The sequence below is a fragment of the Myxocyprinus asiaticus genome, chromosome 29 (genome assembly GCF_019703515.2).
Source record: "Myxocyprinus asiaticus isolate MX2 ecotype Aquarium Trade chromosome 29, UBuf_Myxa_2, whole genome shotgun sequence".
Classification (NCBI taxonomy): domain Eukaryota; kingdom Metazoa; phylum Chordata; class Actinopteri; order Cypriniformes; family Catostomidae; genus Myxocyprinus; species Myxocyprinus asiaticus.
The window spans coordinates 20,309,923-20,323,992 of NC_059372.1; the positions used below are offsets into that span (position 1 = coordinate 20,309,923).

At 38.3% G+C, this 14,070-nt stretch overlaps 2 protein-coding genes across 5 annotated transcripts in view; one reads left to right on the forward strand and one right to left on the reverse strand.

The window, feature by feature from the left end:
- Window positions 1-808: 808 nt before the first annotated feature.
- On the reverse strand, window positions 809-4,556 carry LOC127419612 (tyrosine-protein kinase STYK1-like). 2 transcript variants are annotated; one of them, XM_051661147.1, is made up of 10 exons: window positions 4,442-4,556; window positions 4,195-4,234; window positions 3,759-3,908; window positions 3,365-3,571; window positions 3,019-3,200; window positions 2,850-2,933; window positions 1,873-2,090; window positions 1,701-1,741; window positions 1,433-1,529; window positions 809-1,208 (listed from the first exon to the last, which is right to left on the reverse strand). In XM_051661147.1, the coding sequence occupies exons 2-10, from the start codon at window positions 4,223-4,225 to the stop codon at window positions 1,037-1,039; spliced, it is 1,182 nt and encodes a 393-aa protein (XP_051517107.1). In that variant the 5' UTR covers window positions 4,226-4,234; window positions 4,442-4,556; the 3' UTR covers window positions 809-1,036. The 2 variants fall into 2 exon arrangements, with proteins under 2 accessions (XP_051517107.1, XP_051517106.1); XM_051661146.1 differs by having other exon boundaries at window positions 4,161-4,234.
- A 1,979-nt stretch (window positions 4,557-6,535) lies between these two features.
- LOC127419593 (membrane-associated guanylate kinase, WW and PDZ domain-containing protein 3-like) overlaps window positions 6,536-14,070 on the forward strand; it is a 267,603-nt gene continuing 260,068 nt past the window's right edge. For all 3 annotated transcript variants that reach the window (XM_051661105.1, XM_051661106.1, XM_051661107.1), the window contains exon 1: window positions 6,536-7,657. In XM_051661105.1, the coding sequence (XP_051517065.1) occupies window positions 7,351-7,657 (307 nt within the window). In that variant the 5' untranslated portion in view covers window positions 6,536-7,350. The remainder of the gene's footprint in view (window positions 7,658-14,070) is intronic.

A 14,070-nucleotide genomic window follows, 5' to 3' on the forward strand; every position in this document is an offset into this window, starting at 1 on the left:
AAGCGATTTTAGCCGTTCTGGAACTTCCATGAGACCGAGCAGTTGAATTAGACACACCCCCTCTTTTCAAAACACTGCCCTCCATCACGGTTGTCAAACACAGCAGTAAAAAAAAATAGTACCCTCGGCTGAAAACTGTTATGAAGCTGAATATGACAGTAAACCTGAACAAACCGCTTCAACTACTACACTCCGAGATCAAAATTATTGACAGGCAGTAAGCACATCAAAGTCTTCTGATTGGCTCAAAGAATGTGCCCGCGGCCCACCATATTAGATAGGTCAAGAGCCGCCGTTAACACATGAATGTAAATGGACAGTTACGACCTACAAACGTCTATTGTCTTTTACAGCCAACTCTCAGATTATCAGATTTTCCACAAACATTGGGCAATATTTTAGATGATAATCTCTGTCCTTGTTGACCGTTCTAAGATGGCGCCGTGGTTAACAGATCCGAACTAGCCGAATGAGGCATCTATGTATGTCTATGGTTTAAACTGTCTAGTGTTGTCACAGAGACCGGTGAGATATCCCATTACCCATATACATAGTATTGTACATTCTCAGTACTTTAACCCCTGGTTCCTACAGTTACTGCTATTGCTAACACAATAAAACCGTAGTAAACTGTTTGTGTGTCTCAGTATAAGATAGAAGTAACATGTTAACGTGTGACTTCTGGTATTTTTTATTTTTTTTAAGGCAGATAGTCATTAAGTACCCACTATTAACCTCATTTAATTTGTGTTGTTCTCAATAATTGATTGACTGTGTCAGGTGTCAAAAACATGAACACACCTTCGCATTTTCAGGCTTTAAATCCCGAGCAGTTTGCAGTTTTTATTTCAGTTTACCACTAGAGGCCGCTATGCTATTGGCCATTGGTCGGGCGACCTGTATTGACGTTTTGGCCATCACGACGTGGTCAGAGCACAATATACAATTTAGCTGAATGTGAAATGTCAGTCTTATTAGAACTGAATCTAGAACTATATTAATACACAAACACAATTGGTCTCTGAATGCGGAGAGCTCATGGGGCCAGCCCTGCTTTCTTTCTGTATTCACAGATGTCTATCTGTTGTCCATAGCAAAGAGGTCTTGTGTCAGCGAGGTAAATGTAAGAGTCCAGAAGTCTGACAATGGCAGAATACACAGGCCGGTCCTTGAAATTCCACATGCAGCAGTACTTAATTAGATCAAATCTGCAAGATATACCAGATAACACCTGATTATTCTCATTGCTTTGGTATACACTGCTACAAATGAGCCACTGAGCATTAAGCCAAGATTTTCAGATCTTCTCAAACAGTTGCAGGTCATAGAGGAGGACTAATACAATAAGGGCAATTTGTTATGTGAAATGAAATAATAATAGTAATAATAATCATAATCATAAAAGGCACAAATTAAATGCATAATGGCTTACAATGGAGCTCCACATTTTTCTGGTCTTTTCATTCTGTAATTGGCTAAAGTTTGAAGGAGCACTTCTGATGGTTCCAGATCAGGATAGGGAGGAGAGCCTTTCAAAAGGAGAAAGAAGGCATGCTTCAAAATTGTCTTTGATGGAAAAAGTATTCAACATATTGTGCTTGCCAAAGTTCTACATATTATAACCCTACTATTAAAGAAAATAGGCAAGAGACTGAGGAAAAGATTGCAACAGATGTTTAAGGAATTCTTTATAAAATTACCCAGGGTTATCATCTCATAAAGCAGGATTCCAAAGGACCATCTAAAGGAGTAAGACAGCACAACTTATAAATGGCTTGGTCAACTCACAGTGTAGTATGCCATTTTTAAAAAGTCACTAGTTTTTTTCTTCTTTCTTAAATTGTAAGAGATATAATATGGTGGTAGACTCACACATCACTCCTGTCTGTTAGGGGATGCCTCATGATCCGTTCTGGGGCTTGCCATTTTACTGGTACATTGGCTTCCATTTCCTTGTCAATGATCCTTGCTTGTCGGCTCTTAAAAGCCAAGTCCAACCCAGAGACTTTGACCAAGAACCCTGAACTAATCAACATGTTTCGGGCTGCAACATCCCCATGAACAACTCTATGGTAGGAGTGTAGGTAGTCCTAAAGAAAGGGAAAACACTTTGATGCATGATACAATTTTAAAAAATTAAAGGGATTATTCACCCAAAAATGAACATTTCTCCCATTATTTACTCACCCTCATACCTTTCCAGATGTGTATGACTTTCTCTCTTCTGCAGCACACAAATGAAGATTTTTAGAAGAATATCTCAGCTCTGTAGGTCCTTTTAATGGAAATTGTGGCCAGATCTTTGAAGCTCCAAAAATTAAATAAAGGTAGCAAAAAAAGTAATCCATTTGATTCCAGTGGTTAAATCGATGTCTTTATAAGCAATAGTGTGAGAGAGAAACAGATCAATATTTAAGTCCTTTTTTCCTATAAATCTCCACTTTCACATTCTGAAAGTGAAAGTGGAGATTTATAATAAAAAAAGGATTTAAAAATTGATCTGTTTCTCTCTCAAAGTGATTGCATTGCTTCAGAAGACAAATATTAATACACTGAGTTGTATGAATTACTTTTATGCTGCTTTTATGTGATTTTTGGAGCTTCAAAGTTCTGGCCACCATTTACTTCCATTAAAAGGACCTACAGAGCTGAGATATTCTTCTAAAAATCTTCATTTGTGTGCTGCAGAAGAAAGAAAGTCATACACATCTGGGATGGCATGAGGGTGAGTAAACAATGACAGCATTTTCATTTTTGGGTGAACTATCCCTTTAATATTTGTCTTTCAGTTGCTTTATTTTCCATTAAGTTATGTACACAGAATGCATTTTCAAATGATAAAGACTCACCAGACCTGCCGCCACCTGTTTAGCTACTAGATAAACAGACCTCTCTGAAAACGCTTGCAAGTTATCACCTGTCCCAGATCTATCCTGTTTGGTAAAAGTCAAATTCAGAAGCAAAATCATTAATATGACTTACCATCTGGACTCTTTGTCAAAATGTAAGTATTTTTACCTCTCGAAGACTCCAGAGGAAATGTAAAAGGTTCCCTGGAATGCTTGCTTCCAAAACCAGGTACATGGGCGTGCAGCGTGTTTGGCAGTATAACATTTTCACTATATTCTCATGTTTGCTTACTGCTGCATGGAAGAGGACCAAATCCACAAATTCTTTAGCCTCATGCTGATTTGACCTGTCTGAAACATGTAGGCATGTGTAATATTCACAGTCTTTTAATATACAATAAGTACAATCACAAGATCTCAAAGTTGAAAGCCCTCTCCACCTGTCTGAAAAACATTGTCTTTTGAACATGTGGTAGTGGTGACCAAACAAAGTAGGCTATATTGGCTCATTTTACCTTTTAGAATTTTAATCACTACAGCAGTGGATATGCTGTCTTGTTTTAGCTGACCCTTGCAGATGGGTCCATAGTGTCCCATTTGAAAGAGTTCCACCCCTTCAAGGGTGCACTGAGCAGGTATCTCCCATGGACCAAGTTTATCCTGTGCAGGCTGCAGAGTCCCAGAGACTGTGCCCACTGGTACAGGTTCTCCTTCTAAAAAAGCTGGTTGATTTAGCAGATAACATTTCTCATGATATGAACATCAGAGGATGGCCCAAATCAAGCACATAATTTTTTATTTTTTTTTCTGCTTGAGAAGATGAGGGGGAAAGGTGACTGAGGGTTGCTGACAATACAATTGACGATAGTCATACAGTTCAAGGAGTTCTTAAAGGTTTTTTCCCCATACCATTTACATGTGTATGTGAGCCTGTGGCCACCCGAGGAGATGATCTTTTGGTAAAGAAGCTCCATATTATTTGAGACACGACTATCAATGTGCTGAGAGCCAGCAAGCTTGGAATAATGATGACAGCAAACGGGCCTGATCCTTCCTCATCTGTCCATTCATGAAAATACAAAACAAAATATATAATGTGACTATTATTATTTTAATATAATTTAAAGCTCTGAAAACAAAAGTACAATCATTCAATGTAAAGTACATTCCAGTAAATTTCTTCCTTGTTTAAAAAAAGGAAAGAGCTTTGTCTCAAATAGCGTGTAATCTTAGATTAGAGGTACTGTATTCTCACAACATGGCTCAGTCTTTCAAGCTATAGCACTGAAAGAAAGGTGGACTCTTACGCACAACAGACCAGGTCAGAGGAGATGTTGCACTGCACCTGTACAGCCATGAAGGTGTTCCTTTACCATTTCCCACACCTAGCATGAGAAAATGCAAAAACACCCTTTAAACAGAAATTACTTTGTGTTACATTGGATATTAGAGCTGAGATGTAAGGGGCCATAATGTCAAAATCCCCCAGAAATGTGCATTTATTGGATCAACACAAAACATGTGGCTCTTATTCCAAAAACAGAAATTGTATTTACTGTGAGAAGACACCAATGAGTCCACAGCATCCTTACCTTGCTAGATCGGAGATGGCAAGAAGCCTTCAAAGATCTCTCTGGCTGATTTAGTAGACACGACAAGCAAGTCGTATATCTTGTTCCACCTCAATTTTTAAGCATATGGTTTGATTTTGACTTCCAGAGCAATGACCGTGAGGGTGACTGCGCACTCCAGTTAATGATTCACTGAACTCTTTTAACTTTTGCCATGAATGTTTTAAGTTTTGGTGGTGTTTTTCTTTTCTATTTGTTTAATTATGAATTTCTGGTACAGAATAAGCATAAATTGTAAGAAAGAAGATTTCCTCGAATTTCTGCAAATAACACAATCTCTGGGACAGATTACATTCACACATTCTTGAATTATTCTTTGCAGAAATTAACTAGACTACAACAGCAGATGGCACTATAATACAACACCAAGCCTAGCAGCTTGGCCTAACTCCTGAAATAGATTTCACAATTTTGTTGTATTTTATCATCTGTTATACTACTGCCCATGCATAAAAGAGATGACATGTTTCAAATGTGAAGTCTTACAAGCGTGGTTGTTATATGAGTTGATGTTGTTGAAACAGTACAAAATTATACATACAAAATACGCCCATGTGCAAAAAGATGTGTAACAGGTGATCTGAAATGAGAAGGTACAAGACACAGCTGTTCGACATATGGATTCATAATAGCAGACCTATGTTTCTGACATTACGTTTGTATTACGTTTTCGTTGTCATTGTCAAGGCCACTTACTTGTGAGTCGTGTTAAAGAGATGAAAATTCTCTCATTTACTCACCCTCATATCCTTCCAGATGTGTGTGTTTCTTTCTTTTGATGAACACAAATGAAGATTTTTAGAAGAATATCTCAGTTCTGTAGGTCCATACAATGCAAGTGAATGGTGGCCAAAACTTTGAAGGTCCAAAAAGCAAATAAAGGCGGCATAAAAGTAATCAATATGAATCCAGTGGTTAAATCCATATCATCAGAAGCAATATGATAGGTGTGGGTGAGAAACAATCAATATTTAAGTCTTTTATACAGTATTATAAATCCTCCTTCATGCCCAGTAGGTAGCAATATGCACAAAAAATGTGAATTGGCAAAAACAAAAGAAGAATGTGAAAGTGAAAGTGGAGATTTACTGTAAAAAAGGATTTAAATAGTTGTATGGATTACTTTTATGCTGCCTTTATATGCTTTTTAGACTTCAAAATTCTGGCCACCACTCACTTGCATTTTATGAACCTACAGAGTAGAGATATTTTTTTTTTTTTTTTTTTTTAAATCTTCATTTGTGCTCAGCAGAAGAAAGTCATACACACCTGGAATGTCATTAGGGTGAGTAAATGCTGAGAGAATTCTCATTTTTTGGGTGAACTACTACTTTTAATAATGTTACATAAAATTATATAATTTTGCAAACTAAAACCTAAAAGTAAAAACAGTTATTTTTAGGTTTTTATACAAAAAACTTCCCTGCAACATTTTGTGATGGTAAGTTTACAGTTATTCAAATTTAAACCAATAAAGAACATTCCTAGAACATTAAACGTCCCCCCCAAAATAATAAAAGTTAAAAAAAAAATAATAATAAAAAAAGAAATGATAACAAATAATTAAATTATATAATTCTGCAAACAAAATCTAAATACAATTATTTTTTAGGTTTTAAAATTATTTTTTATTTAATTATTTTTTTAATTTTTTAAAGATAAACGTTCCTGGACCGTTAGGTGTTGGTACCCCTCCACCTAACAGAAAATGAAGCTGTGATATCTGTAATGTTTTAATTAGAGTCATCATTGTGCGGTTGAAAAAATCGTGATTGTAAATTTTATTGTAAGATTGTAAATCATGGTCTATGTAAGGGCATAAGTGTATTACTTACATTAAAAGTTCTTATGGCTGCAAGGAAGAATGTTGCCATTATTCCTTCCAGCCCTAAATATCCTATTTGAATGGACGGTGGGGTGGTTTTATGATTGGTATTGTGAAATAGTATGGGAAAGGCCGCCCTATCGCTCTCATTGGCTGTCTTTCGCTCGTTCTCTCCGTCTGCATTGGTGTCAGTGTGCGCCAGTGATATTCACTGCTCTCATTTGGTGCAAGTAACAAGGTGAAAATGACTACAAAGTTGCAAAGCTGTGTTTACAATTAATCACCGACGGGACATCGGCCACTGACAGATCTACGTAGACAACAAAAACCCGCATAAGAGGGCGTTTCGCACAGGAACCAAAGGTCGTTGGATAGTTGACCATAACCTAGTTTAAGCGGGTATTCCTGATCCAGGTGTATTGTTGTTCCTCGTTTCCCGTGCACGCGCTGGTAGCTGATGTCATTTAACAGGTGCGCGAGACCCAATTTAACAACAGAGTCGCTCCAGATAACAAGGGATTACAAACGGATGTGAGTGTTTTTTTTTTTACTTTTTCCAACGGTGTTTCATTCATCAACCGGTACTACGCAGAGATTTAAGGCTATTATTATTTGAGGTTCCTGGATAAAGTAGGTTATCCGGTCTTGGATGATATAGCTTCTTATTTCCAGAGTTTGTTGGGATCATTTAAAGCTCTAGTCTGAAGAAAAAAATTGGGCGACACTCTGTATAGTATTTGGCGAAGAGCCCTTTTCTACCTTCAGTATCGTGAAGCTGCGGTAAAATCTGCCTTCGCTTGAGCTGTTGTTGCCTTACACGGACTACCTGAATTTAAATGAATTTACATGAATTTAGACTCAAAACAGGAGTAATTGTGAACCGAGTGATGCAGCCTATGACATTTTGAATCCCTTAAACCTTTTCGAGCAAGAAATGGGAATCAAACCGCTGTGCGTTACTACGGACTAAACGCGTGCCACACAAGGAAATACAAGGAAATAACCTTCTTTCTCGAAAAAGACTCATTCACGTGAAGGATTAACCATGTCCAAGACCTTGAAAAAGAAGAAACATTGGTCAGGTAAAGTGCAGGAATGCGCCGTTTCGTGGGGTAACGCAGGGGAGTTCAGCTCCGTGCTGGAGATACGCGGGGGAGCCGAGCACGGAGAGTTCCCGCACCTGGGACAGGTGTCGTCGGACGCGTTAGTGTGCCATGTCGGCAGACTGCCCGGTCCCGGAGATGTGCTACTGGAGGTAAACGGCACGCCTGTGAGCGGACTGACAAACCGAGACACCCTCGCCGTCATCCGCCACTTTCGTGAGCCCATCCGTCTGAAGACTGTGAAACCAGGTTAGTTTATTAACCCAATGGTTGCGTTTCAAAACCTAGTGAGCTGCCTATCAAGACAGAATTTTAGGGCATTACTGTCGAACGGTCGAATGTTGGAACGCGCCTAATGGGCCGTTCAGACCGAGAGCGTTCTTTGGCTAAAATACCAGAGAACAGAACGCAAGTATCTCTAGACTCTCTTAAAAGTTCTAAAAGTGACGTTCTTTTTAACTTGACACGGCGTCAAAAAAAAAAAAAACCTCGCAGCGCATCAGTCAAGGACGTCCGTTTAGCACGTTCGAACAATTGAAACAGTACAAAGGGATGCAAAAACTCGTTGGTGTGCCCAAAATGCTGTCTAGGTAGGTAGGCTGTCTAGTATTTGAGACCCAGCTAATTTCAACCTTAGTTGCTTAAAATTACGTAGTTGGCATTTTATATTTTGTCTTTGATTAAATGAGACTCTTAAGGAAAAAGTGGGTTTTAACTGAAGCTATTTATCACCGTTACCACTCTTGGAGGAAATTGAGACTTTCCATCGATGTTTTGGTACCACTCGTAATCACAGAAAATACTTTGTTTGTGGTTATCCACAATGATTGCATTTATCCTGCTGCTAGATACTTTTTTATCTGGGGTCCCACTGTTTATTTAAGCTGCTAAAGCTGAGTTACAAGTGCTTGCAGGTGTGTAACTGTTAATCTTGTGTTGTTGGTGCGAAATAATGAGGCTTTTCAACAGGCAGCTGAGACCTGAGCTTTCAGGGCATGGTAAGCATCAGGTGTCCGTGGAGGTTTTTCCATGCATGTGAGGGTCACGTTTGTGAAAATGTCCTCATAAATGACGAAACAAGCCAAAAATGTACTTGTGAGAACATTTAAAGTGGTCCATACTATTTAAAATGCCAACAAATAGGCCAAATCTTTTTGTTTAAATTCTAATAATGTCAATAGATTTCTGTAAGTGTTATATAACATGTTTAAGGGTACGGTAGTAATATATCTTAGAATTAAAACCATTGCATCTTTTTGGCCCCTTAGTAAAAGAGAGAATGTTGTTTGTGTGTGTTGGCTTGTTTTGTGACTTCACAACATCTTAGCGTCATTGAACGCCACCAAACACCGAACCTAGAGAAGAGCAGGTTACACGATCATGTTATAGGTACAGTTGAAGTCAGAAGTTTACATACACTTAGGCTGAAGTCATTAAAAATAATTTTTTTAACCACTCCACAGATTTAATATTAGCAAACTATCTACTTTGTGCATGACATGAGTTATTTTTCCAACAATTGTTTACAGACAGATTGTTTCACTTTTAATTTACTATATCACAATTCCAGTGGGTCAAAAGTTTACATACACTAAGTTATCTGTGCCTTTAAGCAGCTTGGAAAATTCCAGAAAATGATGTCAAGCCTTTAGATTATTAGCTTCTGATAGGAGGTGTACTGAATTGGAGGTGTACCTGTGGATGTATTTTAAGGCCTACCTTCAAATTCAGTGCCTCTTTGCTTGACGTCATGGGAAAATTAAAAGAAATCAGCCAAGACCTCAGAAAATAAATTGTGGACCTCCACAAGTCAGGTTCATCCTTGGGAGCAATTTCCAAATGCCTGAAGGTACCACGTTCATCTGTACAAACAATAGTACGCAAGTATAAATACCATGGGACCACGCAGCCATCACACTGCTCAGGTAGGAGATGCATTCTGTCTAATAGAGATAAACATAGTTTGGTGCAAAAAGTGCCTTGTGAAGATGCTGGGGGAAACGGGTAGTATCTATATCCACAGTAAAACAAGTCCTATATCAACATAACATGAAAGGCTACTCAGCAAGGAAGAAGCCACTGCTCCAAAACCACCATAAAAAAGCCAGACTACAGTTTGCACATGGGGACAGAGATCTTACTTTTTGGAGAAATTTCCTCTGGTCTAATGAAACACAAATTGAACTTTTTGGCCATAATGACCATCAGTATTTTTGAAGGGAAAAGGGTGAGGCTTGCAAGCCGAAGAACACCATCCCAACTGTGAAGCATGGGGGTGGCAGCATCATGTTGTGGGGGTGCTTTGCTGCAGGAGGGACTGATGCACTTCACAAAATAGATGGCATCATGAGGAAGGAAATTTATGTGGATAAATTGAAGCAACATCTTAAGATATCAGCCATTAAGTTAAAGCTTGGTCTCAACTGGGTCTTCCAAATGAACAATGACCCTAAGCATACCTCCAAAGTTATGGCAAAATGGCTTAAGGACAACAAAGTCATGGTATTGGAATGGCCATCATAAAGCCCTGACCTCAGTCTGAAAGAAAATTTGTGGGCAGAACTGAAAAAGTGTGTGCGATCAAGGAGGCCTACAAACCTTTACACCAATTCTGTCTGGAGGAATGGGCCAAAATTCCAGCAACTTATTGTGAGAAGCTTGTGGAAGGCTACCTAAAATGTTTGAACCAAGTTAAACATGTTACCAAATACTAACAAATTGTATTTAAACTTCTGACCCACTGGGAATGTGATGAAAGAAATAAAAGCTGAAATAAATCATTCTCTCTACTATTATCCTGACATTTCACATTATTAAAATAAAGTAGTGATCCTAACTGACCTAATACAGGGAATGTTTTCTATGATTAAATGGCAGGAATTGAGTTTTTAAATGTATTTGGCTAAGGTGTATGTAAACTGACTTCAACTGTACCTTAGGTATTCAGGTGGGAATTCAGTAAAAAAAAAAAAAATTCTCCCCAGTTTGAAATGCCCAATTCCCAATGTGCTCTAAATCATCGTGGTGGAGTAGTGACTCACCTCAATCTGGGTGGCGGAGGACGAATCTCAGTTGCCTCCGCATCTGAGACGTCAGTCTGCACATCTTATCACGTGGCTTTTTGAGCACGCTACCGCTGAGACATAGTGCGTGTGGAGGCTTCACGCTATTCTCCGCGGCATCCACACACATCTCACCACGCGCCTCACCGACAGCGCAAACCACACTATGGCGACCACGAGGAGGTTACCCCATGTGACTCTACCCTCCTTAGCAACCAGGACAATTTGATTGCTTAGGATACCTGGCTGGAGTCACTCAGCATGCCCTGGATTCGAACTCATGACTCCAGGGGTGGTAGTCAGCATCTTTACTCGCTGAGCTAATAGAGGTGGGGGAAAAAATCTTTTAAGTGATGCATCGCGATTCATACTCCATCGATTCTGAATCGATTCTCAAAAGAATCAGAATCGATTCTGAGTTCAGTTTAAATCATGGCAGAGCAGTAGCGTGCCAAAGACAGATTTAAGTGCATACACTAAAGTCAAGTGCACAGACACGACTGTTTGCAGACCAGCTGTATCAAACACATGACCATTTGTGCCCGAATGAAACTACGATCCCGAAATTCTTTCACAAACAAACGCACATGGCAACGGGAGAGTTTATTTGTGATAACAAGCCAACAGACAACATGAAAGAAGAGCTGGAACCCATTATTGCACTGATTTGCACACAACGGGGGAAAACACAGAAGAAAGTAATGACGAGGCAGCGGTTCGGGAGATGTTAGTTATGTTTTCATTTAATTATTTGTTTTCAATGCCTTTCTCTACTCTTGCGCGCTCTCCATTTCATTGGCTTTTGCTTTATTGGCGGTCACTCGCTTGTCAGGACAGTGCGCACACCTGATGATAAAGGTTTGAAATCCATCGTAGCTTTTGCGACAGGGTCGTGTGATCTTCTGCTCGCGGAGCAAACAGATGGAACAGTGCATATGAGACGCTTGATACATTTCTGAAGCAACAACTGCGCTATTTAAACCGCTTTACTATCACCTGTGCAGGTGAGGAGAGAAGCTGACAGCTGTGCTCTCATAGAAGCAGATATATCTCTCATCCTGGACCAGCAACTTCCAGTTGTGGTTAAAAATTAAAATGAATAGCATGGCATAATTAATTTTAAATAATAATTAAATACTATTAAATGATTTACAATGCTTAAACCAAAAAATAAATAAAAAAATAATATGTGTGTGTGTGTGTGTGTATATATATATATATATATATATATATATATATATATATATATATATATATATATATCAGTTGAAGTAATAGTATTCAGTGTGTTTTGATGGAAAACCAATATTTTTTTCTTGTGCTTTTTAAGAGATTTTTAAAGAAAGAAACTGAAAAACTGAGATACTCTTTTAAAATATAGAACCATTTATTTAATCTTGTGGATGTTCCATGTTTTGTTCACAGCTCATACTGAATGTAAAAGGCCAGTTTATGTAATGTGACTCATTCTGATTTTTTAAAACAGCTGTTAAATAAAAAGTTGGAAGAAAAAAAAAAAGAGTACAAAATAAATTTTGAAGAAACTGAAAAAAAAGAAAGAAATTGAAGGACAAGATGCATCGTGATGCATCGGGAATCGTTTTATAATCGAATCGTTACCCTTTGAATTATAATCTAATCGTGAGGCCAGTGAAGATTCACACCTCTATGAGCTACCCAGGCCCCCAATTCAGTAAACTCTTTAAATATTTATTGTCATGAACGGGTTGTCTGTGATCCTCTTTGCCTGCAGCACAGATGTCATCTGACTTCTCAGCCTCCTCCTTCCACTGTCCACCTCATTTACTGTGTTAGCCTGCCTGAAGCACACCAGTTGGCTCCTTTATGCCATTACACTGCTATTTTGAAGATGTTTTTAATCAAGGGAATTATGTTACTATGACACTCTGTATATCTGTTTATTCTGTAGTTGTAAATTAAGTAGAGCATGGATTACCTTGTATGAAAATTTAGTTCCCATTGCACTTCCTAATCACTGTAAATTGGCATTAGTAAAGAGGGCTAGTATCAGATGTCTTCCGCTGATTATTTTAAGGTAGTCTGAGTTTGTTAATGCTGCCAAAGCCTTCAGCTTTGAACTGAATCCAAGTCTAATTGATTCAATTAATCTCTTATATCTGAGTTGTGCTGTCTGGCTCATGACTCAGCAGGAGAGAAGTGGACACCAGAAAGCTGGTGTACCTTAATGACTTTTTTCAAAATAATTTCAATTGAAAGACTTTGTCAACTAAGACTCAAATATGCTATTTTTTTTTATTTATATATATATATATAATATACACACACACAATACTAAAGAAAGTGAAACTAAGTTTCTTGTAAGTCTCTGCCTCTGAGGCCATGGGATTTCTGTGTGTATGTGTACAGTTTGTGTGTGGTTGTGTTCTCCCCTTTGTCCCTCAGTTTATGTTTAATTCATACCATCTCAATCAATGATGAGTCTTCACTGTGCTTCATAGAAGAGGCCAGCTCAAAGGGATCAGATGTTACCAGGAGACCATTTAGCCTTCAAGTCGAGCCACTTGTAATACTGGCTGAGTGCTTCGAACCAATGATATGAAGCTCAAGTGCCTTCATCCTGAGACTCGGTCCAAAGCTCCCAGTCCACTCTAGTGGTCAGACACCAAGCACAGCTCAACAGAGATGTTGATGGCATAAATACCATCTCCTGTGTGTGAAATTAGTTGCAAAAAGGCTTGAAATTATTGGAATGGTGGCACAGTTTTAAGTTACACTCAAGTAGTGCTTAAGACTGTAAGGAAACAGAGGAAGTAAACAAAGGGCATTACCAGGTGATGGATGACTTAATGGATGGACCACAGTAACGTGCCCCTTTATCTCATTTTTATTTTGGCATTGGATGGCCCTGTAGGGTACATTGCTGCTCTTTGGTCATCTTAGCAGCTCCACAAGAGAATGGATGAAATGGAGGTAGACTGATATATCAGTTTACCGATTAATCCATGCCAATAGTTGCTTTTTTAAGCTATTGGTTATCATCAAAAATCTGTGCCAATAGTTCCCAACTAGTTAAAAAAAATATTTTTTAATCCTCCTGTGTTCCTCTGAAGGATTATACTATTAGAACGGCTTAGTTCTACAGTATAACAGCAGCCACTAGAGGTGAAATAAAAACAGTCACTGACACCTCATGGGGATTTACTGAATTTGAATCTAAACGCATTTTCATCATTGCTTCAATGCATATTTTGTTATTTTGATTAGATAAATCAAGTGTTCTAAATTGAATGGAAAAATGTTCTCTGACTAGTATGAAACATTTTCCAGTTATAACCTACTCTCTAGACTCAGACATGGCTAGTAAGAAATACGCTAAGGCTTAGTAAACTAGATAAAAACAGCACCTATATTACAAATTTCATTATTACGGTAATACAGCCTGTCGGGAAAAGACAATGTCATTAAAGCAAAAAAAATAATTAGATTGACAAACTTTTATTCAAAGGTTATGCAAAACATTGCTTTTTGACATCAACTTGTATTCATCATTCACTCCATAAAGAACAGTTCTTAATTTGCAAGCCATGGAATTAAACTAAAGTTTTCTTTTGAAATAAC